Here is a 26,278-nt window from a genome sequence, read left to right on the forward strand (position 1 = left end):
AAATTCATCTGTTGTTCTTTTAAATCTGCAAACAGTTCTGTGGAAGGGCTCATTACATGGATGGCCTGGGACATATCATGGCTTGGCACAATTAATGTAAACAGATTTTTTTGTTTGTTGTTCAGCATGATAATGCTCGTGGCTGCAGTGGTCTCTGAGAACAGACCCGTTCTTAATCACGTGCTCCTCTGGGCTTAAGCAACTAGGATTTTTATTTGAAGGATGATAGTTTGGATTCATTAACATGCGGTGCGAGTCTAATGGAGCCAGGCGAGGGAGGAGGGGTTGGCTGAAGGTGTTGGGTGCCGGAACATTCCTGAGAACCACTCTTTACTTGCTCACAATGCAGCCAAAACCTGCACTGATGGAATCTGACATTGTGTTCGTCGCTGGCTGGGCCAGAAGAAAGGAAGAGGGGGACTATATCCTGTAACACTAGTGGTTAACTAACAGTGCTGGGAAGCGAAAAGACATGATGTGTTCAATACAGGCAAACCCTGACAGTTCAATCAGGTTTTTTCCATTGGAGTTTCAGTAAAAAGGACAGGTCAGGATGTCTCTTCACTGGAAAACACACGGCAGTCATTTGTTTGGTCATTATCGTCTTTCATAGTATTCTCTAGAAAAGACATTCTCTAGAAAAGACATTTAATTATTCTGAGTGAGTTTTCATCGTTTTTAAGGACTCAGTTTTATGTTTGGGCACTTGTTTCACATGCAGTGGTTTGTACCTTATGTCGACACTTGTTCCTAAAAGAGCCATGAGACAGAGTCTGTGAGGCCATGACACTGAATACAGTCTACAGATGTCTGTTTACAGTCTTAGAGCCCGGTCTTTTGCATTTACTTCAGTCACACAGAGGGTCCTATAAATAACCTTACGCACAGGCGCTTAAGAACACAGCAGTGCCTGAGTCCAGAAGGGTCCATGCTTATCTCTTCACACCTGTGTTAAAAACGTGCCGCAGGGAAGGCTGTTGGATGGCTCTTTTCTCCAGGGTTTTATTAGCTTTCCAGCCGGGCTCCGTTCTGAGGACCGGTAGGCAGCCAGCGCGAGACAGTAGCCGGTCCCATTTCCGGTCTGCCTCCTTAAGTCTCGGCGTGTTAAAATAGACACAAGGCGCTGGATGCAGGGGAACCCTTGTTTTTCTTTTCTCCCCACTTACTATATTTGCGCAAAGTGTCTGGGAAAGCACTTAAGTGAGTGCCGTCTCGCCCCGCTAACACTGGCCCCCGGTCGGCACGGCCCGCCAACCCACAAACCTGTAACTGCTGACTGGATCAACCCAGCACATTTCCCTGAATGAGCTGGGTACAGTCGCCCGCGAACGGACCATTTGTTTTATTAGTTTACCGTTCCTGACAGCGATATGATGTCATGCCGCTGCGTTTGATCAGAGTCAGGCTCACATGGATGAGTAGTTTTACAGTGAAATGTCTCCTGTTCTGTAAATGAGAGTGGATGAGGAAGAGAAATTGGACTGTGCTTGTTGTCATCTCTGTCAGTCGTCATGCCCTGTGACCTTGAATTTGAACGTTAATTGTTTTAAAAATGAGGGGACCCCAACTCAGATTCCAGTCAGTGCATGTTTTTGGTGTGTTTGTTTAATTTTCCTCTGTCCTAAGTAAAATGAATATTCTTTGTTGATGGTAAAGCATGGTGGTTAAACCTGTGGTCTGTCTGTGTTCCAGGGGTCAGCTACATCAGCAGTGCTGTGAGGAGTGGACTCTGGTCAGTGAGGAGACTCAGGCCAAGATGGCACGCATGGCTGCAGCTGCAGCCTGGGGTCTAGGTAAGGAAGCCAGTACACCACAGCAAAGTAATACACTACAACACCACAACACTAATACACCACAACACAGTAATACACCACAACGTACTAATATACCACAACACACTACAACACTATAACACTAATACACCACAACACCCTAACACACCACAACACACTACAACACTATAACACTAATACACCACAACACCCTAACACACCACAACACACTACAACACTATAACACTAATACACCACAACACACTACAACACTATAACACTAATACACCACAACACAGTAATACACCACAACACACTACAACACTATAACACTAATACACCACAACACAGTAATACACCACAACGTACTAATATACCACAGCACACTACAACACTATAACACTAATACACCACAACACCCTAACACACCACAACACCCTAATACACCCCAACATACTACAACACCACAACGAAGGGTGTAATGATTCATCGTAGCACGACACATCACGGTGCAAAAACGTGATGGTACACATCGTGTTATAATTATATAATTATATTAATGATATTTTTGTATTATTATCATCACTAAACAAACATTATATTTCAAATGTTTAGACGTAGAGATACATACAAACACCAGATATAACAAACATTACATTGCACTTCATCAGCGGTAGTAAGTAAATATATAAAATGAAAATAGTCACCTGTGTCATTATTTGTGTTACCAGCGCACAAAGTCATACATCACGGTTCTGGCATTCCAGTCAAGCTCTCATGTTTTACATGTTTCAGTCATAGACAGAAAGACAAGGTCTTACTAGCAGACTAGCAGTATCAGCGTAAAGAGTAATGAGTGTTACTGGAGCTGAGATTGAAATCAAGGATGCACCATCCACCTTTTAAATCAGAGCATGTCCAGGAGTTGGTTGCATGACTTCCACATCTGTCGATCATTGCCCTGGCTCACCCTCGATAATGTTCCTGAGGTATTTTAATAAGTTATCAGGAGTGCATGTTCGGGACATGATTGTTAATTTCTGCTTATTTATCTATTTTTAATTAAATCAGAGTAGATTTCTTAGGCATATCATGGAATTCTGCGCTGTTCCGACTCTATCTGACTTACGATTTTATGTTCAAACACTGCTTTCATATTCAAATGTCCCCTGCTCCCTTGCAAGTCAGAAGAAATTCAGATGTGAGAAAGAGAGGGAGCCAGACACGACAAAGTCATCATTTTGTCCCAGAGCACATCACAGTCCCGAGTCCCCTTCATACAGCAGGCCTATACAGCCGGAATGGAATGAACTTTGTTTCACAACCACATTTTGCAACAATTCAACTGTTAGATTGGCAGTCAAATCAGGCTCCTTAGATCGAATGGTCGAATAATCGACTATTTGGGGTCACCCCTACTAATACACCACAATACACTATTACACCACAATACACTATTACACCACAACACACTAATACACTACAACACGCTAACTCACTACAACACACTAATATACTACAACACACTCTCACCAACACAGCTCTCTTGAACAGACAAGATTTATACACCACACTTCACCCTGCCAGACCAGAGTAATAGATCACAGCCCACTCAAACAGACCAGATTTATACGCTTCACCCTGCCAGACCAGAGTAATAGATCACAGCTCACTCAAACAGACCAGATTTATACATTTCACCCTGCCTACGAGGGAAGTAGATCACAGCTCACTCAAACAGACCAGACAGATATTCAAGGCGCAGAACACCTGTAGGTGGTAGCCAGCAGATCTCCTCAATGAAACAGCCTGTCATTCAACATGTATTTATTTATTTATTTTTTTTAAATGTGGATGAATAACAGCCGAAAGTTGCGATGTCAAAAATGAGTTTGATAAACAATGTCAGCTGCAGGAAGTCAGGTCTTAATGGCAAACTCAACAGAGCTCTGACCTCCATCACCAAGCTCTTTACATGCTCTCCGCACGAGCATGCTGTTCAGCGTTGTTTTGACTGAAGGGAACCAGAAATCCACCAGAGAGACGGTCTGCCCTCGGTCTCTGCATTGTGCTCGCTCTCTTCACACAAACCAAATATTTGCATGCGCTATCCGTCCTACTTAGTGTGATAAATCGTTTCGCGTGAGTGGTCTGCCCACTGTTGATCCATAGCGCTTTCGTGCCTAGTTTGAGAAGGCCTTAAGACACACACAGATCAGCCTGAGTGATTGTGGTACATTCATGAACCTTGTTCATTAAGGATGCCCCATAGAGAATCCCCTGGTCTTGTGTTACCAGCTCATTTTTATGGTGAGTTGATTGACTAGTGATGTAGAGAGTGTTTGGTTGTGTCATAACACTCAGTCTTGTGTACGTGTAGTTATTATATTTAAATTTGACATGTGGATCTGGTTTACTGTCAGCACTTCCCCCTGTAGATCCACCCACCTCCCCAATCCAAACCCACAAAAAATACCCACAGAGAACTGCATGTCCTAACATTAATAACAGTGTTTTAAAGAGCAGATTAAAGAGGGATAGCAGTCATTTAATAGTTGACATATCACCATTTCCAGATCTGAGTATGGATTTACTGTGATCATTAAGAGAATGTGTGTATTGCTTGGCTTAGATGTGTTTTTATGATTTATAACAAAACAAATACATCCCTGTTTGACCTTACAGGCCAAGTTTCACTTCAGTTCCAGCATTTCTGACTTACAGAAACCAGAGACGTTTTCTGAACACTACCTTCACGCTCCTGACCACACTTGTGGTTGCACAGCTTGCGTCTTCAGCCAAGGCTTCACCCACAGTGGCCAATCCTAATTCTTGCCTTGCCTCCCGTCACTCACTGTGACAGGAGATGAGTAGGAGTGAGAAAAGGCCTGGTTTAACTGAGTGTATTTGTCTACACAGAGCCATCGCTCACTCTCTCTCAGAGCGTTTTTACGGAAAATAGATCTTTATAAATCCCACGCTGAATCCCTCATAAGCTCCTTACAAATCCCAGAGTGTTCCGGAGCTTTGAGCTCCCAGGCTGCGGGCCCCTGTGAGGAAGGTGGTGCTGATGATGGAGTTTGACATTACCCCTGGGGACTAGCATCCTTGACACAATGCATCAACATCGATTTAGTTTTTACCAGCTTTTTCACAGTCTGAGCTATTCCTAACACAGCAGAGGTTTACAGTGGAGAGTTCTGGCCCCCAAGCAATGACATTGACTGTCAGAGAGGTGAACGTTTAAAAAGATGCTGTTTTATGCATTATGGATTTGATTGACAGGCCATTGGGACAGCATGGAGGAGTACACGTGCATGATTCCCAGAGACACACATGACGGAGCCTTTTACAGGGCGGTGCTGGCACTGCACCAGGACCTCTTCTCATTGGCACAACAGGTGAGTGACAGTTTTAGAGTCAAATCATTCTTAAAGGGCCAGCCAGTTCATCGTAGTGAAGCATTGTGGAGAGGAAGTGACTGCGACAGTAAGCTGTTGGAATAAAATGATTCCACATGTAATGCTGTTTCCCACTGCACCCCACGTGCGTAACTTGCCCAGAAACCAAGGGCAAGTTGTCAAGACTTGTGAGTTAAAAGAGGGATTTGAGCTGACACAAGGAGATCCATTCATGTCACACCTCGCTGTCTGACGGATGTTATATAATTTTAAATCATGTAACGTTTGGCCCATACACAGAACGAGTCAAACTTTTTGACTTGATTTGGATGCAGTATGGTGTCACCTGTGTGTGTGTGTGTGTGTGTGTGTAGAGGTGTGTAGGTGTATGTGAGAGAATGTGCAGCTGTGTGAGTGAGCTCATAGTCTTTTGGGGACGAGTGTGTGTTCTCATTGGACAGATCTGCATGTATCGGTGCTGACATCAGACTCCACCCCCACCCCCCACCCCCCACCCCCCTTGCGGAGGCGATGATGTAGGGGTCAAACTGTTACACTCGAATTATTGCATCTTTGCATCCTTTCTACCTCCTTTCTCTTCCGTCCAACTTCCACCCCCCCACTGGGCAAATCAAACACAGACCAGAGGCCTACGCAGGTCTGAGTTGAAAAGGAAGGCGTCGATCCATCTGTGAGCCTGTTCCTGTCACAATGACAATGAGAACCAGATGTGGTCAAAAACGAGTGCATTCTCCTAAAGGACTCAAGACACTGAACGGTTCTGTCCTTAGGCTTTGGCTCACACCTTTATATGTCCCACACTGGACCCAGTAAACCCACACCTTTATATGTCCCACACTGGACCCAGTAAACCCACACCTTTATATGTCCCACACTGGACCCAGTAACCCACACCTTTACACGTCCCACACTGGACCCAGTAAACCCACACCTTTATACGTCCCACACTGGACCCAGTAAACCCACACCTTTACACGTCCCACACTGGACCCAGTAAACCCACACCTTTATACGTCCCACACTGGACCCAGTAAACCCACACCTTTATATGTCCCACACTGGACCCAGTAAACCCACACCTTTATATGTCCCACACTGGACCCAGTAAACCCACACCTTTATACGTCCCACACTGGACCCAGTAAACCCACACCTTTATATGTCCCACACTGGACCCAGTAAACCCACACCTTTATATGTCCCACACTGGACCCAGTAACCCACACCTTTATATGTCCCACACTGGACCCAGTAAACCCACACCTTTATACGTCCCACACTGGACCCAGTAAACCCACACCTTTATACGTCCCACACTGGACCCAGTAACCCACACCTTTATACGTCCCACACTGGACCCAGTAAACCCACACCTTTACACGTCCCACACTGGACCCAGTAAACCCACACCTTTATATGTCCCACACTGGACCCAGTAAACCCACACCTTTATATGTCCCACACTGGACCCAGTAACCCACACCTTTATATGTCCCACACTGGACCCAGTAAACCCACACCTTTATACGTCCCACACTGGACCCAGTAAACCCACACCTTTATACGTCCCACACTGGACCCAGTAACCCACACCTTTACACGTCCCACACTGGACCCAGTAAACCCACACCTTTATACGTCCCACACTGGACCCAGTAAACCCACACCTTTATATGTCCCACACTGGACCCAGTAAACCCACACCTTTATATGTCCCACACTGGACCCAGTAAACCCACACCTTTACACGTCCCACACTGGACCCAGTAAATGTGTATGTCTACACTGTCACACCCGTATGTTCACTGTGAATGGTTATCCCTATATTATGACTGTTAGCAACTTTACTACTTATCAGTCAACAACCAACACAGGCCGTGCTTGGCTCTACAGAAATTAACTTGTAAACTCAGTCATAGTGGGCACTAACATGGGACGTTGTGCTTCAGGGGAAATTGAGTCATTTTGACTGTGACTTGAAGTACATGCTGTGTGGAGCACAGTGGGGTGTCTTTGTTGAGCTCCTTTAAAACAACACCCTTGACACTGGTAACACATGCTCTCCTCTGTGCTCCCTAAACACTCCAAATAAAAACGCTAAAAATGCCTCCACCGTAAATTCTCATTTGTCATCATCAGCAGGTCAGCCTGAGGCCAGGACTGTATCCACGGGTACTGTATCCATGGATACTGATCCCCCACCCCACCATCACTCACACGTGCTGTGCCTCTGGCACCTAATCAGCACATACAGTAAACATGTCTCCCGCACACCCCCCCCCCCCCCACCCCCAATCCGTTTCTTCTGTGAGTTAATGACTGCAGTGCGGGCGCAGGGAATAAGAATATTCCTGTGAAACCAGAACTCAGAGACTGAGTGTTCCTGCTGTCTGCTCTGCAGGAACCGTGGCTTCACTGCACTGTTTGGTGTTTTTCAGGGACGTTTGTACTGGGCTGATAGTCCGAGGTTATATAATAAGACCTCATAAACAGATTTTTTAAAAATATGATGTGGTGTTTGTTGTTCCTTGTGTGTGTGTGTGTGTGTGTGTGTGTGTGTGTGTGTCTCCCAGGCATGCAGCTGTGTGTGTGAGCACAGTCTGGGCATGCAATGTTCTGCCCGCTGGAGTCACCCCTTCAGCCTTGAAATCACAGAGGAGGGTGTTTGTGTGTGTGTGCGCGCGTGCGTCTGCATGTTTTTAAGAGAAAGAGAGATTGCATGTGCATTAAGGCCTGTGCGTTAAGACTGTTAAGTAAGAGAGGTGTGTACAAACACGCACATTGTTTTTGGCAATGTTAGAAAGGAGCTACCAGCTGCTGACTCAAGGGAAAGTGGATGAGGAGCTGGAGCCAAGTGTTCTGTAACCTCATGAGAGGGGCATTTCTTTACTCCTTCATTTCTTTGTTCAGTGGAAGCCTGCCCTGTCCCCATGCAGGGAGAAGCTAAATGAAGCTTAATGGGAATGTGCAGTAATTGATGGATGGCTTGTGTTTTTTAATAGAGGAAATAACACATTTCAGGTCTCGTTATTCCACTGGGATGTTTAGAGTAGAACGGTACAGAACAGTAAGAGGAGGGAAAAAGTCTGGCATGAAGTTCACCGATGCCCCGCTTGTCACCTTCGCACACCCTTATCCTCCCTGCTCTCTGTTTGTGTAGCCTTAAATAATGTCACATTCTGTCAAGGCTATTGATAAACACGCATGTTTGTGTATGTGTGTGTGCTTGTATGTGTGTGTCTCTCTTCCCTTTTCTCTTCCTCTCTTTTGTCCTCTGCTCTTTGTTACTGTAACTGTTCCTGCTTGTCATAACTCTCTCTCACTCTTTCTCTCTCTCTCTCTCTGTCTCAGTGTATTGACAAGGCCAGGGATCTGTTGGATGCAGAATTGACAGCCATGGCTGGAGAAAGCTACAGTCGGGCCTATGGGGTAAGAGTCCGGTCACATACTATCAAACACTGTCTCACACACACACACACACACACACACACACACACAGACAGAGTAATGAACTTTTTGGGTGAATGTGCAAACTCAAGTGCAAAACTATGAAATGAGAAAATGTATTTTTGAGTGTCATCTCTGGAGCCAACATTACACAATGCTTGTCAACTGGGTCCAGTTTTCCAGACTCAGATGAAGCCTAGTCACGGACAAAATTTCACCTTAGTGTGTTTACGTGGGCTTTATTTAGCCGTCTGCTGTCAGTGGAAAGTCATTTTCTCTTCTTGCGTAAGAAACCCATAAATTTCCATTGGTGAAAGAACATGACAAGGCTCTATCCTAGACAGATGTTCGTTCTGATGAGAAAGAGACGTTTTGCAGTTACGTCAGTGCTAGGGGCACTTCCCATTACAGAAACGGAAACCAGCTACAATCTGCTTTGATGAGCCACAATGGCAGCCAGATTGTTACAGCAGTTGCATATTTTCCTCCCTAAATCCCATGCAGTGGTAAATGGAATTATTTTTGAGAAATGGACAGTTTGTTGTTGTTCGTTTTGCAGCTGAAATACATGGCAACCAATGTGTTTTAGCCAGAATGCTTTTAGTGCGAAAGTATCTCTTGGTGTTACTTTAAAACCTCAAGTTGTGACAAAACTTCACAAATATGTGTTGATGAATACTCAAAAGAAGACATAGTTTACAAAACCAATATGGTACAGCAAAAATGTTGTTAATTTAGGCATGTTTCAGGAAAAGTACAACAATCTGTGGGAGATTACTGTGTAAGAAAACTCTAGAATGTGCTCATGTTCTCTCTCTCTCTCTCTCTCTCTCTCTCTCTCTCTCACTCTCTCTCTCTCTCTCTCTCAGGCCATGGTATCATGTCAGATGTTGTCTGAACTGGAGGAAGTGATCCAGTATAAACTGGTTCCTGAGAGAAGAGACATAATCCGTGAGACGTGGTGGGAGAGACTGCAGGTAAACACGGTATCTTGGCACTTTCGGAGATGGCAGATCACATTAGACTGTGGCTTTCAGCAGAGACAAACTGGGCCATGTGGATTGTTGACTTTCTAATTGTATACAGCTGTATTGTCATGAACAGAATGCTGCCATAGCATGCACTGTTCCGCTTGGATGAACGGCAAAATGAGTCAGTGATGTCCAAAGTCTGAGCTCTCTCCAAATAACCAAGAGAGCCTTTCAAACCATACTCAGACCAGCTGCAGCGCAGTCAGCAACACAAAGACTCTCTGTTTACCAAACCGCTTTTAATAAAGAAATGACTTATTCCTTGGGCTTACACAGAAGTAGTTATATGTAATCATATATTAGTAGTAATATGTAATTATATATTAGTAGTTATATCTCTGACAGGAACTTCCTTGCTCTGTGAGGCAGTGGTTCATGAGGACGTTGCTTAGAGTCGGTGTTGTCTGTATTCATTCCTTTAAATGTCAGTGAAAAACATTTACTGTACCTGCAAAGACTGTACCTGCTTTATGTCACCAGAAGATATGGCAAATCTTCCAAACTCCTATGGTTGTCAGTGTGAAACTGAGCAACGACGTAGTGGTAATTTTAGGTATAGAAATCGCTGAAGGTGTGTTCTCGTGGAGACTTCAAGGGGAAAAGGAACTGAACCACATCTGTGGTGTCCTCTGACGATGCCAAACATGAAGATCACAGGGGAACATTTTTGATGTCTCTTTCCTGTGTTGAGTATAAATCCCCTTGGCTCTGAACTGTAGAGACCAATACATTCCACAGGTTACAGTAGTGTTTTCACCTGTGGCTTTTTCCATTGTCATAAACGCATCCATCCCTTCATATGAATTTATGTCTGACTCAGAGCTGTGCACACCATCTTCTGAAGGAACTCGGATCGGGGAATACCTGTCCCATCATGCTCAGGCCACTGCCGAAAAAAGAGATCCATCAGCGCCCACAGACAGAGGGATCGGCCAATGGGTTTCTGCCTGGGCCATTCCAAATGAAAGATGGATTCAGTGAAATCTGTCAGTGCCGTTTTGAGGAGGGAGTCCGTATGGACTCAGGGTCATGACACGTGACTTGTAGGCAGAGGTCATGCAGCCACAGATAGAGCATGAGATTGAACTCTGACCTGTGTTACATACGTACACGTGTTACGTGTTGTATTTTTCCTTTTGAAGGGCATTGATGTTTTTGTTAAATGATGTTTTTTTGTCAAATTTTCTCCCTCTTCTGTAGTAATGGTTGTCATGTCGACTGGAGGCATGAATGCCGCTGTGAGAGAACACTCTAGAAATGGTTATCTTTTGTTCATTTATTCTGTTTTTTTTCCTCCACAGGGGATAAACATGAATTTAAAAGGCCAGTGTGACAGAATGGGCCATGTAATTCCTATGTAGTGGAGAGCTGCATGTGTAACAGTGTTTTCCGGGGTCGAGCTCAGACTGTGTGAACAGAGCGTTTCTCTGGCTGTGTTGGCGTAAGACAGGGTGTAAATGCTGGCTGTAACACAGATAAACAGTGTAGACATGCAGTGGTCTGTGTGTTCTCCAGGGCTGTCAGAGAATCGTGGAGGACTGGCAGAGGATCCTCATGGTTCGGTCTTTGGTCATCAACCCTCACGAAGACATGCGCACCTGGCTAAAGTACGCCAGCCTGTGTGGGAAGAGCGGCCGTCTGGTAAGAGGACTAACGCACACTAAGCTCGTCCACAGACACACACACAGCTGTGACCAGCAGTGGCAGGTCTTCACACTACTCCTGCTCTGTTTGTATGTCTCTGTCTGTGTGTCTCTGTCTGTGTGTCTCTGTCTGTGTGTGTCTCCATCTGTGTGTCTCTATCTGTATGTCTTTGTCTGTGTGTCTGTGTGTGTCTCCATCTGTGTGTCTCTGTCTGTGTGTCTGTGTGTGTCTCCATCTGTGTGCCTCTATCTGTATGTCTCTGTCTGTTTGTCTCTGTCAGTGTGTCTCTGTCTGTATGTTTTTGTGTTTCTGTCTGTCTCTGTCTGTATGTCTGTGTGTCTCTGTTTGTGTGTCTCTGTCTGTCTCTGTCTGTCTCTGTCTGTATGTCTCTGTGTGTGTGTGTCTCTGTCAGTATCTCTCTGTAATGAATGATAAGTGCCTGTTCTGTTTATAAAAGCGACCACTTGAAACACTTAGCACTGTTTATGATGAGCCTTCCTCACTCTAACCCTGCAAAGTGTAAATATTATTGAAACTGATTGGACAGGATTCGGTGGGAGTGGAGAGTTGATCCTGTGCCCTCAGAAGCTTGGTCTCTCAAACAGATGACCTCACTGGAGTATGAACCCACAGTTAAACAGGCGCTCTGGTCTCATGGACCGACAGCAGACGTGCCGTTTAAAGGAGATTGATTGGAAGAACAGCAGAGAATCTAGGGATGAAAGAGTTGAAGAATGGCATGAGTGTTTGTGAGGTCGTGACCCTGTGCCGGGGTCAGGGCGACTCATGTTACTTGCTCTGTGATAGATGTTGAGTTGAACTGTTTGTTTATGCAGGGCAGAATCAGACCCTGAGACCTGCAGGAACGCTCTGTGTGTGGACAGGAAGATGAGTAAAGCTTCAGACATCAATGAGTGCCTTTTAAAAGACTGCCCTCATTGTTCTTATGCCTTATAAACCTTTTAAATCCTATAATCCTTGTAATCCTTTTTTAAAAATACTGGCTTTTTGTTTTTTCCTGGTATCTGTTCATTAATGTTGCAATAAAACAGTGCAGTAAAACATTTATTTCTGATATAAAACAGTCTTTAGCTGTAATGTAGAGTTTATTCTGTGTCATAGGTGTACAGGAAGCAGAACAAACACTTGTGAATAAGATCAGTTAATGGACCAGGTGGATAATAAAGAGTTGGCAAGCATGGTCTCAGACAATTACGATTTATACAGACACTGCCTAGACAAACACACCTGGCTACAATTAACCAGGAGCTCCTGGACTGTACAGTCAGGCCTGTTAGTACCTGGCACACTCCGGAACATAAAGGAGGGGTGCAGGGGGGCCGGGAGGAGGGGGGTTGCCTACCTCTGGAATGTGTAGACAAAAAGACGAAAGTCGCTATAAGTCATTAAGATTCCCATGGGCTGAACAGAGGACAGGAAGAAAGGAAGCAATAAAGAAAGACAGAGAACGTTAAGAACTCTCCCTTTAATTCTCTGGGCTAACTGTCTTTGCTTCTGTTCGTCAGGCCCTGGCTCACAAGACCCTGGTGCTGCTGCTGGGAGTGGACCCTTCCAAACAACTGGACCACCCCTTACCCACCGCCCACCCCCACGTCACCTACGCCTACATGAAGTATATGTGGAAGAGTACCCGCAAGGTAAGCACCCATCAACACCACCAACAACACCCCACAATCAAAACACCACAATCCACATCACAATCAACACCACAGTCAACAGCACAGTCAACACCACAGTCATCACCACAATCAACACCACAATCCACATCACAATCAACACCATAATCCACACCCCACAATCAATACCTCACAGTCAGCACCACAAACAACACCCCACAATCAACACCCCACAATCAACACCCCACAATCAACACCACAATCAACACCAACAATCAACACCACAATCCACATCACAATCAACACCATAATCCACACCCCACAATCAATACCTCACAGTCAGCACCACAAACAACACCCCACAATCAACACCCCACAATCAACACCCCACAATCAACACCCCACAATCAACACCACAATCAACACCAACAATCAACACCACAATCGACACCAACAATCAACACCACAATCAACACCACAATCAACACCATAATCACCAGACAGACCAGCCTGTCTCCCAACCCCACATCCACAAAGCACCACAAAGTGCTAATGAAAACTTAGTGCCGATGAAATGTTAGTGCTGATGAAACCTTATACACACACTGTTTTTTAAGTAGATGAGGTCCTACTAAGTTTTTTGCTGGCGCTCGACTGCACATGCTCTCTGCATGTGATGTGCTTCTTAGCCTCTTTTTCCATGTTTATCAAAACTCAAAAGTAGAACCTTCTTATCCCTTTAACTTTATGAAACATAGAGAGAAACGTGTGGAAATGAGGATCATCATTGTCTTTACACAGAATGTCCGGCAGTGGCAAATGCATGAGGCTGCAATTAGTATATTATGTTGATGTTTAGTTAATGGACTATGTAAAAACAGAGCCATTGAATTGAGTGGGGTTTTGTATGGCTGTAGTGTTTTCCTAATGTTATGTAACATGTGAGATACATTGGAGATGGTGCATGTGTTCATTGAGAAGATGGAAAGAGTTGTGCTGGCTGGGGACACTCGGAGAAACACAGCTGAATTGAATGAGACTTCCCGCATGCACAAATTCTCCCACTGGACAGCCAAGAAAGACAAAAATCATTTTTAGGCGCCACCAAAACAGTTTAACATAATACCAAAGTAATGACAGCATCACTCTCTCTCTCTCTCTCTCTCTCTCTCTCTCTCTCTCTCTCTGCTTCTTGATCTTTCTGACTTTAACTTTTTTTTCCACTTTCTGTGATGAAGTTAATAGCACCAGCGGTGGAGAAATAGAGGTTCTGTTTCTTTTGCCCAACTCCACCTTTCTCTCTTTTTTCTCTCCCTCTTTCTCTTTTTTCTCTCTCTCCCCCCCCCTCCCTCCCACCCTCCCCCCACTCTGTGAGAAGTCTTTACCTTCTGCATAGCAGGGTTCGTTAACGAAGTGTTACGTCTGTTAGCGATTACATAAGTATGAGAGTGTGTCTATGTGAGGGAGAGAATATGTGCGTGTGCGTGCCTGTATGTGTGTCTGTGTGCATGCGCATGCCTTTGAGTGTGTGTGCGGATTCGCGTGCATGCGTGTGCGTGGGCACTAGTGGCTGGAGGGATACCCCAGACGCAGGAGTACTTAGGAGAGCCAGACTTTAATGACAGGTTCCTGGAGAGAGTGCGCCTTACACTACAGTGTGGCATTTCACTCAAACACCACAACTCAGTTAATTGTCCAATCACCAGTGAAGAGCTGGAGGAATTTCACTGTTGACCAGTGGCCTCTACGATTTGTAATACAAATGGTTTGGACTGACTAATGAGCAGTCCTATAAAAAATTTAAGTTACTATTAATTGCAAAGGTAATGAAGCAGTTTGGTGAATGTGGAATGTGCCAGAACATTTCAGTAAATTGTTCTAAATAGTTTGGCTTGATTACACATTTTAAAGAGCACTAAATAGCCAGACCCCAGAGCCCTTCTGTAAAAAGTGGTTGTTGTGTTGCTGCTGGCGTAGTGTCCAGGCTGAGTTTAAAGTGAGGCGGTGGTTCTGTGATCTCTGTGACGCAGGCTGGTTGTTTTTCAGATCGACGCCTTCCAGCACATGCAGCACTTTGTGCAGGTCATGCAGCAGCAGGCCCAGCACGCCATTGCCGCCGAGGACCAGCAACACAAACAGGAACTCCACAAACTCATGGCCAGGTCAGCTCCGCTCTCACACACACACACACACACATGCACATATCACTAATGTACGCACATATCATGAACATGCACATACACACTGACCAACACTCGCACACACACACACACATTACCAACACACACACATTGCCAACACACACGCCCACATCAGTACGGGAGCAGAAAATAATCTCAGTTACCAACACTTGGATGCATTAAACTCACACCAACACACACTGTGCCCCCGGAGGAAGTTGGCTCTTGATTAATTAACACCACTAAATTAGCGTTCAACCCTGGGTCAAGAGTAGTCCAGCCATCAGGGAGACAAATCATTCCTTCAGTATGTCTCAGCACTTCTGATGTTGGCTTTGTTTTTGAAAAAAAGCAGGCAACACTTTTACAAGTCCAATTTTTCTGTTGAGCATTTCATTTTTCTAATGGATCTGTTAAAATGATCTGATGTGTCAGAATGTTCAGAACATGTTGGAACAGGGTGTTCTTGCATTGAGCTCTGGATCACACCATGTGCTGGGTTCTGTCCTCGTCACTTTCACTAAAGAGCACTGTCTAATCAGCTGTGTGTGACCCGGCAGGACCTGGGCCAGTGAGGTGTGTCTCCCAGACGCTCTCAGCCTCCATTCTGGGCCGTGGCATGTCCTGGGCTTGCTTAATTTCCATGCACTCTGCTCACATCATATTTTTTTTTCCAAAAAAGAAAGGATGCTACCCCAGGCGTGCTGCCCGTTCCCTGTCCGTGCCCTCTGGCAAAACGTGCAGTTTTCACACCGCTCCATCTACTTGGGGAAGAGATGCTGAGGCATTATCAGTGCACCAACGCACAAGACAGTCTCTCGCAATCTGTATCAATGCACTGTACCTGTAAAGACAGGACACAACTCTCATAATTCTAATCTCTCCTTTTTTATAGTTGAAAATGACAGTAATGAAAGGGAGAGAAGCATGACATTTAGGCCAGACCCAGTTGCCTGCATGCTATTGGGTGAAGTTGTTAAATCTCTGAAATCTGGTCAGATTAGTTTAGAAGCAGGAGAGACTTTCTAATGCTTTTCAGTCATGTTTTCCCAATACTTTTTTCCAAATCAGTGCACAAAGACCAGCTGAGCACAAACCCTGTTCTGTTTATGAGACAAAGAAGAAAAAAATGAGTTCATTCTCACTGGAACTGTTTTCCAGCAAGGGATAAAAAAAAAACAAAAAACTGTCTGATAAGGGTTTTTTTTTTTTTCATCTTCCCTTCAGACGAACTGACATAGTTTCCCCTAAATACGGCTGACACACACCTGGTCTTAGTGCAACCTGGTGTTTGAGGAATCCATCATTGTCTCAGTGGTAACTGTTTCCAGTGGATGAGAGCTTAGCAGTTAGGCATGACAAGACCTGCCAGCCTCAGCTCTCCAAAACAATGACATGGCAACAAGAAAACCAGCCATCAACAGTTTATACATAGTTATGGGGTTACCACAGAAACCGTGTCTCTTGAAATGACATTGGATATGGTTCATATTGGACATGAAACTTTTTTTTCTTCTTTTTCTTCACTGGGGAAATCTTCCAATCGAATTGTTTAGCTTAACAATTAAGAGGGAATATAAAATGCAGTGTAGTCATAATTGTTTAGCATGGGGAGGTTACATCATGGAGTTTGTGAATATGACTAGTCTGGTCAGAGAGAGTTGTGTCTGTCTGGGACAGAGGGTCTTTTTATTTGGGACAGAAGAGAAGCCCTTCCCCATGTTGTTGGCATGACACTGACTGACAGTGTGCTGTCAGAGATTCTGGCTCTTCAAAGATTTATGGCTATGGGAAGAGAACAGTTTGGTTTGGGAACGAACCCCTGTCTCTACAACAGTACAATATGTTACTGTGTCTGTAATTGGATCCAGCCTTACTGAAAGTTTCAGTAATTCATGCTCTACAAGTTTAGTTATGGCTATTAACCATGATGAATCAGCTGCCACAGTGCAACATCCAAGTCATTTTGAAAGTTCACTGAGCTCTCAAGTTCCCTGTCATGAAACTCTCCAATGGTCTTTTACATAATGTTTTATCTGTTCTGAATCACTGCTGCTGAATCATCAACACTGGAAATCTGGGAGCCATGTTTATCCTCAGGTTGCCCACTGAAAGCAGTAAAGCAGTAATGAACATGTCTAAAGCATTCTGGGAGTTGTAGTCTTTTCAGAGCATGGTGGGACCTTCATTAAGAGAGTGTTAGACTTCTACTCTAGTCACGAGGTGGCCATGTCAGGGTGTATTTCCAGGCCTGTTCATGTACCTGGCCGACCCTGGTCTGACACTGCGGTAAAGCAAATATTTCCAAGAACTGAGAACTTTTTGTTGCGCTGACTTGTCTTTCTGTCTCTCTCTCTCTCTCTCTCTCCCTCTCTCTCTCTCTCTCTCTGTTTGTAGATGTTTTCTGAAGTTGGGTGAGTGGCAGTTGAGTCTCCAGGGGATTAATGAGAGCACCATTCCCAAAGTGCTGCAGTATTACAGTCACTCCACTGAACATGACCGCAACTGGTACAAGGTCAGACATGTCATCCCCTCTTTCTCTCAACCTCCTCTTATACTCCCCTCCAGCTGAATCCTAAACCTCCTCTTATACTCCCCTCCACTTTTACTCTAAACCTCCTCTTATACTCCCCTCTACCTGTACCCAAAACCTCCTCTTATACTCCCCTCTACCTTTACTCTAAACATCCTCTTATACTCCCCTCCACCTTTACTCTAAACCTCCTCTTATACTCCCCTCTACCTTTACTCTAAACCTCCTCTTATACTCCCCTCCACCTGTACCCTAAACCTCCTCTTATACTCCCCTCTACCTTTACTCTAAACCTCCTCTTATACTCCCCTCTACCTTTACTCTAAACCTCCTCTTATACTCCCCTCTACCTTTACTCTAAACCTCCTCTTATACTCCCCTCCACCTGTACCCTAAACCTCCTCTTATACTCCCCTCTACCTTTACTCTAAACCTCCTCTTATACTCCCCTCCACCTTTACTCTAAACCTCCTCTTATACTCCCCTCTACCTGTACCCAAAACCTCCTCTTATACTCCCCTCTACCTTTACTCTAAACCTCCTTTTATACTCCCCTCTACCTTTACTCTAAACCTCCTCTTATACTCCCCTCTACCTTTACTCTAAACCTCCTCTTATACTCCCCTCCACCTTTACTCTAAACCTCCTCTTATACTCCCCTCTACCTTTACTCTAAACCTCCTTTTATACTCCCCTCTACCTTTACTCTAAACCTCCTCTTATACTCTCCTCCACTTGTACCCTAAACCTCCTCTTATACTCCCCTCCACCTGTACCCAAAACCTCCTCTTATACTCCCCTCTAGCTGAATCCTAAACCTCCTCTTACATTCTTTAAATTTAGCCTCTGTATCAAGTCCTTTTATTTGTTGTGCTGTTGCGGCGTGAGACATGGAGGAGATGATCCACAGTCAGTGATCTTACAGTTGGTGCTAAAGTCAGTGTTGATTTTGATGAAGCTAAACATGTTCTGTCCTCTGCTCCTATCTAAGCTCCCCTAACTCTCCTCTGTTACATTCACCTGGGTGAGGAATGATTTAGGATACACACTGTTAGTGTAGAGGTTATCTGGCTGGTTACTGTGTGGTTGTGTGTGTGGTGCGGTGGTCTAATTGGTTACTGTGTGGTTGTGTTCTGATTGGTTCCTGTGGTTGTGTGTGTGGGGGGCAGGCCTGGCATGCGTGGGCAGTGATGAACTTTGAGGCTGTGCTGCACTATAAGCACCAGAACCAAGGCCGAGACGAGAAGAAGAAACTGCGTCACGCCAGCGGAGCCAGTGGCAACAGTGAGGCCAGTAACAGCGACAGTGAGGCCGACAGTACAGATCACAGCCCTGTGCCTTCACCCGGACAAAAGAAAGTCAACGAGGTAAAGCCACGCCCCTCCCAAAACCAGCCCCTGCCCCGTAATCCATACACCCGTGTCACAATCCGCCGTGTTCAGTTTGTTTAGGTTTGGACTGGAAACACATGGTTGGATGGATTGCTAAACGTGCAGGTGGCAGAAAGCTTTAATACAACACAGAAATGCTAATAAATAACAATTACCTCAGTGAGAAAGAAGTTATGAAAGAGTTTTTTGTGTCTGCTGATTTTTGGGGGGGGGGGGGTCAAGCTACTGTATCAGGGAAAGTTTAGTGTTAGCGGTGACTTTGGCCAAAGGAGACTAAACAAGCTTTTGGCCTCGTCGTATGGGAGATGTTTGCTCTCTGATCCACACAGAGGACTTTGTGTAATAAAAGGTAGAATAGCCCTGTGGCTAAGAATAATACTGAACTAAGAAAACACAGGTGATTAAAGCACAGGCTTATTTTTCATCACATCGTCATCTCAGCAGCGTTTTGTCAGTGTGGCAGACTCACAGCTGACAGATTGTAGGGGTGTGTATTGATTTTGGGTGAGATAAAAACAGAAATCCTTATGATATCAGTGACGTGTTTGCCCAGGAATTCCGTGACATTCCCCAGAGAATGCCTGTGAGTGTGTGTGTGTGTGTGTGTGTGTGTGCGCGCCTGCGAGTGTGTGTGTGTGTGTATTGTTTTAGAGGCTGACGGTTTGTCTGTGTGTTTGACAGGACCTGTCTAAAACTCTGCTGTTGTACACTGTTCCTGCGGTCCAGGGATTCTTCAGGTCTATCTCACTGTCACGGGGAAACAACCTGCAGGACACACTGAGGTGAGCTCCAGAGTCTGCTGCTGCTCTCAGCTGGCAGTGTGGAGACAGTGCCCCCTACTGGCTAAATTAGGCATATATGTTATATGGACAAAACATTTCTTTTCCAACACTCTGACCTTACCTTAGGATATGTCTCATAACATAGACCAAGTGCATGAAGTATGTTTGACTGAATGTGGAGAATAAAACAGCTTTATGCATTATCTCCCTGATTCTGAAGAAAGTGAAAGATGAAATGAAAGTGGTTAAATTTTCTCTCTCCTCAGAGTGCTTACACTGTGGTTTGACTACGGCCACTGGCCTGAGGTCAATGAGGCACTGGTGGAGGGCATCAAAACTATACAGATAGACACCTGGCTACAGGTAAAATTCTCTTCTCCTCTCGTCTGGTCTCATCTGGTCTCATTTCTTCCACTCTCTTCTCTTCGGTTCTCGTCTCATCTCTTTTCCTCTCGTCTTGTCGTGTCTCGTCTCTTCTCTCTTCTTCTTGTCTTGTCTGTTGACTTCTCCTCTCTTCTCGTCTCGTCTCTTCTCTTCTCATTTCATCTCATCTGATCTCTTCTCTTACTGGTTTCCTTGCTTTCTCTCTCTTTGTCACACACACATAGACACACAAACATGGTGTCATCTTGTTCTAGAACCTTCTCTCTCTCCTACTCCATCAGGTAATTCCCCAGCTGATAGCCCGAATTGATACTCCCCGTGCTTTGGTTGGACGCCTCATTCATCAGCTCCTTACCGATATTGGCCGATACCACCCTCAGGTAACTGCCCAATGACACCACTGTGTACAAGCACCATTTATGCATGCTGTACCACATGCAGAGAAATTATATCTGAATTGTAAGAATCTCCAGCACACAATATTTAACTGTGGTTGAAGATGTGGTATTTGGAGTTTGACAGTGGTTAAATATGTTTCTTAATAGGATGTTTGACTGTGGTTAAAGATGTGTGGTAATGTGATGTTTGACTGTGGTTAAAGATGTGTGGTAATGTGATGTTTGACTGTGGTTAAAGATGTGTGGTAATGTGATGTTTGACTGTGGTTAAAGATGTGTGGTAATGTGATGTTTGACTGTGGTTAAAGATGTGTGGTAATGTGATGTTTGACTGTGGTTAAAGATGTGTGGTAATGTGATGTTTGACTGTGGTTAAAGATGTGTGGTAATGTGATGTTTTTTGGTTCCTGGGTTGCAGGCTCTGATTTACCCACTGACTGTGGCATCCAAGTCCACAACCACCGCTCGCCACAACGCAGCCAACAAGATCCTGAAGAACATGTGTGAACACTGCAACACACTGGTCCAGCAGGCCATCATGGTATGCACACAGCAATGGCCCTGCCCCTCACAGACAGGCCTCACTCACGCTTACCCCCCCCAAACCCGAAATATGTCCCACAGAAATCCACTCTCACTTACCTCATAGAATAACACCCACACTTAACCTGCAAAAAACCACACACCCCACAGAAAACCAGTCTCAGTTAACTTAGAGAAAACCACTCACCCCACAGAAAACCAGTCACAGTTAACTTAGAGAAAACCACTCACCCCACAGAAAACCAGTCACAGTTAACTTAGAGAAAACCACTCACCCCACAGAAAACCAGTCACAATTAACTTAGAGAAAACCATCCACCCCACAGAAAACCAGTCACAGTTAACTTAGAGAAAACCATCCACCCCACAGAAAACCATTCACAGTTAACTTAGAGAAAACCACTCACCCCACAGAAAACCAGTCACAGTTAACTTAGAGAAAACCACTCGCCCCACAGAAAACCAGTCACAATTAACTTAGAGAAAACCATCCACCCCACAGAAAACCAGTCACAGTTAACTTAGAGAAAACCATCCACCCCACAGAAAACCAGTCACAGTTAACTTAGAGAAAACCACCCACCCCACAGAAAACCACTGATACTTACCCCACAGAAAATTACTCACAGTTACCCCACAGAAAACCACTGGTACTTACCCACAGAAAACCACTGATACTTACCCACAGAGAACCACTGATACTTACCCCACAGAAAACCACTGATATTTACCCAACAGGAAACCACTGATACTTACCCCACAGAAAACCACTGATATTTACCCAACAGGAAACCACTGATACTTACCCCACAGAAAAACACTCACACTTACGCCACAGAAAACCACTCACGCTTGCCCCACAGAAAACCACTGATACTTACCCACAGAAAACCACTGATACTTACCCACAGAGAACCACTGATACTTACCCCACAGAAAACCACTGATATTTACCCAACAGGAAACCACTGATACTTACCCCACAGAAAAACACTCACACTTACGCCACAGAAAATAACTCACAGTTACCCCACAGAAAACCACTGATACTTACCCACAGAAAACCACTGATACTTACCCCACAGAAAATTACTCACACTTACCCCACAGAAAACCACTGATACTTACCCCACAGAAAACCACTGATACTTACCCCACAGAAAACCACTGATACTTACCCACAGAAAACCACTGATACTTACCCCACAGAAAACCACTGATACTTACCCCACAGAAAACCACTGATACTTACCCACAGAAAACCACTGATACTTACCCCGCAGAAAACCACTGATACTTACCCACAGAAAACCACTGATACTTACCCCACAGAAAACCACTGATACTTACCCCACAGAAAATTACTCACAGTTACCCCACAGAAAACCACTGATACTTACCCCACAGAAAATTACTCACAGTTACCCCACAGAAAACCACTGATACTTACCCCACAGAAAACCACTCACACTTACCCCACAGAAAACCACTGATACTTACCCCACAGAAAACCACTGATACTTACCCCACAGAAAACCACTGATACTTACCCCACAGAAAATTACTCACAGTTACCCCACAGAAAACCACTGATACTTACCCCACAGAAAACCACTCACACTTACCCCACAGAAAACCACTGATACTTACCCCACAGAAAATTACTCACAGTTACCCCACAGAAAACCACTGATACTTACCCCACAGAAAACCACTCACACTTACCCCACAGAAAACCACTGATACTTACCCCACAGAAAACCACTGATACTTACCCCACAGAAAACCACTGATACTTACCCCACAGAAAAACCACTGGTACTTACCCATAGAGAACCACTGATACTTACCCCACGCGAAAACTACTCCTAAATGCTTTATGGCAGACAGCACTTACTCTCTTCACAGGCATTAGGACACGTTTGGGTTTGGGTCACAGGCATTAGGACACCTTTGGGTTTGGGTCACAGGCATTAGGACACGTTTGGGTTTAGGTCACAGGCATAAGGACACCTTTGGGTTTAGGTCACAGACATTAGGACACGTTTGGGTTTAGGTCACAGGCTTTATAACACATTTGGGTTTAGGTCACAGGCATTAGGACACCTTTGGGTTTAGGTCACAGGCTTTAGGACACCTTTGGGTTGTTGATTTAGGCGCACAGAGCAGTGGGTCTGAACAGTGTGGAGTCCAAAGCGTTGACTTTGTTCACATTGTTCTTGCCAGCATCTTCCCTAACATATCACAACACGTTTTATACGACAAATTCATTCTCCCAGCAGCCCTGTGTGTCTGCGTGACCACACTGCTGTACTGGTTTCCGATTGGCCGTATGTTTTTGGGCGTGATTTTGCAGGTGAGTGAGGAGCTGATCCGCGTGGCTATCCTGTGGCATGAGATGTGGCATGAGGGACTGGAGGAGGCGTCACGACTGTATTTTGGAGAGCGGAACGTAAAGGGCATGTTTGCCGTGCTGGAGCCTCTTCATGCCATGATGGAGAGAGGCCCTCAGACGCTGAAAGAAACCTCCTTCAACCAGGTACATCCTCTAGTGTCTCTGTCTTTCTCTTCTCTTCTAGCAATGCCTCTCCACTATCAAGTCAAATGCATCTGCACCACTCTTTACTCGTTTTTTTTTTTTTTCGGTCTCCTCATTTTTTGCACATTTTATATCTGAAAACTGTACAAACTTCTCTCCTCCTGTGGCGGTGAATTTGTTGTGTTATCGTGTTTTCTGTTTCAGACCTCACCTTGTGTTTCCGTTTTTATTGTCAGTAAATTATTTTTAGCATTCTAGCTTGTTTTGAAAGAGTCCAGATGTTGTTTTATGTATGTGGTCTCCAACTCCAGTAATACATTCAATGCTATTGTCCAGTGCTTCATACCTGTCACAGTTAGGGAAAGTCAAGGAGTGTTTTATGTGCGATTGTGTCTGAGTAAGTCCCATGTTCTTTAGAAAATGTCTTGATTTTGAGTAAGCGGGTGTGTTTTCCGAGCCTGAAGCCCTTTGTGTGTGTTCTATAGGCGTATGGTCGTGATCTGATGGAGGCACAGGACTGGTGCAGGAAATACATGCGCTCTGGTAATGTGAAAGACCTGACACAGGCCTGGGACCTCTATTACCACGTCTTCAGGAGGATCTCCAAACAACTGCCACAGGTCTGTCTGTATTCAGTACTGATCAATACTTATCACTGCCACAGGTCTGTCTGTATTCAATACTGATCAATACTTATCACTGCCACAGGTCTGTCTGTATTCAATACTGATCAATACTTATCACTGCCACAGGTCTGTGCTTAATCAGTCTGATCAATACACTCTCACAGGTCTGCCTTTATTCAACCTAATGTATACTGATCAATACACTGCCACAGGTCTGCCTTTATTCAACCTAATCAATACTGATCAGTACACTGCCACAGGTCTTCCTTTATTCAGCCTAATCAGTACTGATCAATACACTCCCACCAGTCTTTATTCAGTATGATCAATACTGATCAATACACTGCCACAGGTCTGCCTTTATTCAACCTAATCTATACTGATCAGTACACTGCTACAGGTCTGCCTTTATTCAACCTAATCAATACTGATCAATACACTCTCACAGGTCTGCCTTTATTGAACCTAATCAATACTGATCAATACACTCTCACAGGTCTGCATTTATTCAACCTAATCAATACTGATCAGTACACTGCCACAGGTCTGCCTTTATTCAACCTAATCAATACTGATCAGTACACTCCCACCAGTCTTTATTCAGTATGATCAATACTGATCAATACACTGCCACAGGTCTGCCTTTATTCAACCTAATCAATACTGATCAGTACACTGCTACAGGTCTGCCTTTATTCAACCTAATCAATACTGATCAATACACTGCCACAGGTCTGCCTTTATTCAACCTAATCAGTACTGATCAGTACACTGCTACAGGTCTGTCCGCTCAAAACATTACATTTCTCCATTCACTTTCTCCAATCTGTAATATGTAAAACTCATGTGAATGAATGTATTAGAAACAGTTTTAAAGTTATATACTCTTATATAGAGTTATATAAGAGTAATAGAATATCTATTGAAGATTTGACAGCTGCCTTACAAATGTGTTAATAGAAACTTGTGGTCCATTAAATAGTTAAACAAATACCGTGGTTTGCTTTACAAGGCTCTAAAGCAGACAGAATTCCCTTCAGAGGTGATTTTATGTGTTATAAAATAATGTCACGGAGCTGTGAAACAGTAGAGGAGAAAGAGAGAGAGAGGTGGATCAAGGTGTGGTGTCAGGTCTGTTGTTGCAGGTGAACTGAATTACTGCACCATCACACTTCATCTGCTCTTCTCCACACTGCATTACACTGCACTGGCCAAGTCAAACAGCTCCCAAAGGCAGACAAATCGAGAGAGAGAGAGAGAGAGAGAGAGAGAGAGGAAGCTGCATACAGATGAACTTGTCACTGTTCATGTAGCATTACTTATGCACGTGTGTGAGAGTTTATGTGCGAATGAACGTGTTTGTCTGTGTGTATATGAATGGGTGTGTGTGTGTGTGTGTTTGCTCTCTCTGTCCTCAGCTCACCTCGCTGGAACTCCAGTATGTCTCTCCCAAGCTCCTGATGTGTCGTGACCTGGAGCTGGCCGTGCCGGGCACGTATGATCCCAACCAGCCAATCATACGCATCCAGTCCATCGCCCCCTCTCTGCAGGTCATCACCTCCAAACAGCGCCCACGCAAGCTCACCATTATGGGTAAGTTTGGGGTCTGCCTATGCCCTCTGATCGCTCACAACGGGTCACACACACACTCATATACGCACACACACATATATACGCATGCACTCACACACATACATACACATACACATGCATATATATGTACATACACACACACACACACACACACACACACTGGATGTTTGGTGTGTCCACTGCTAGCAAGAACACTAAGTGCTGTTCGTTTTAAACTTTATGTTTTCCTGAAAAAATCAGAGAGAGACTGTGATGGTATCAGTGGTGTGTGTGAAACCACACATTGATAATATATCATATATAAATATGAAGAGTGAATTTTCTCTCTTCTCCTGCATCTTCTTAATGAGTCATGT

General features: G+C 44.6%; 1 protein-coding gene across 2 annotated transcripts in view; it reads left to right on the top strand.

Moving 5' to 3' along the window:
• Window positions 1-26,278, top strand: part of mtor (mechanistic target of rapamycin kinase) — a 92,514-nt gene that overhangs the window by 57,923 nt on the left and 8,313 nt on the right. For both annotated transcript variants that reach the window (XM_030783533.1, XM_030783532.1), the window contains 16 exons: window positions 1,693-1,793; window positions 5,058-5,173; window positions 8,546-8,623; window positions 9,511-9,618; window positions 11,188-11,313; window positions 12,843-12,974; window positions 15,000-15,115; window positions 17,531-17,648; window positions 18,836-19,033; window positions 19,739-19,839; window positions 20,106-20,202; window positions 20,505-20,603; window positions 21,040-21,162; window positions 23,521-23,703; window positions 24,189-24,323; window positions 25,748-25,922. In XM_030783533.1, coding sequence (XP_030639393.1) covers window positions 1,693-1,793; window positions 5,058-5,173; window positions 8,546-8,623; window positions 9,511-9,618; window positions 11,188-11,313; window positions 12,843-12,974; window positions 15,000-15,115; window positions 17,531-17,648; window positions 18,836-19,033; window positions 19,739-19,839; window positions 20,106-20,202; window positions 20,505-20,603; window positions 21,040-21,162; window positions 23,521-23,703; window positions 24,189-24,323; window positions 25,748-25,922 — 2,006 coding nt within the window. The remainder of the gene's footprint in view (window positions 1-1,692; window positions 1,794-5,057; window positions 5,174-8,545; window positions 8,624-9,510; window positions 9,619-11,187; window positions 11,314-12,842; window positions 12,975-14,999; window positions 15,116-17,530; window positions 17,649-18,835; window positions 19,034-19,738; window positions 19,840-20,105; window positions 20,203-20,504; window positions 20,604-21,039; window positions 21,163-23,520; window positions 23,704-24,188; window positions 24,324-25,747; window positions 25,923-26,278) is intronic.

The sequence above is a fragment of the Chanos chanos genome, chromosome 9, assembly GCF_902362185.1.
Source record: "Chanos chanos chromosome 9, fChaCha1.1, whole genome shotgun sequence".
NCBI classification, from domain to species: Eukaryota; Metazoa; Chordata; class Actinopteri; order Gonorynchiformes; family Chanidae; genus Chanos; species Chanos chanos.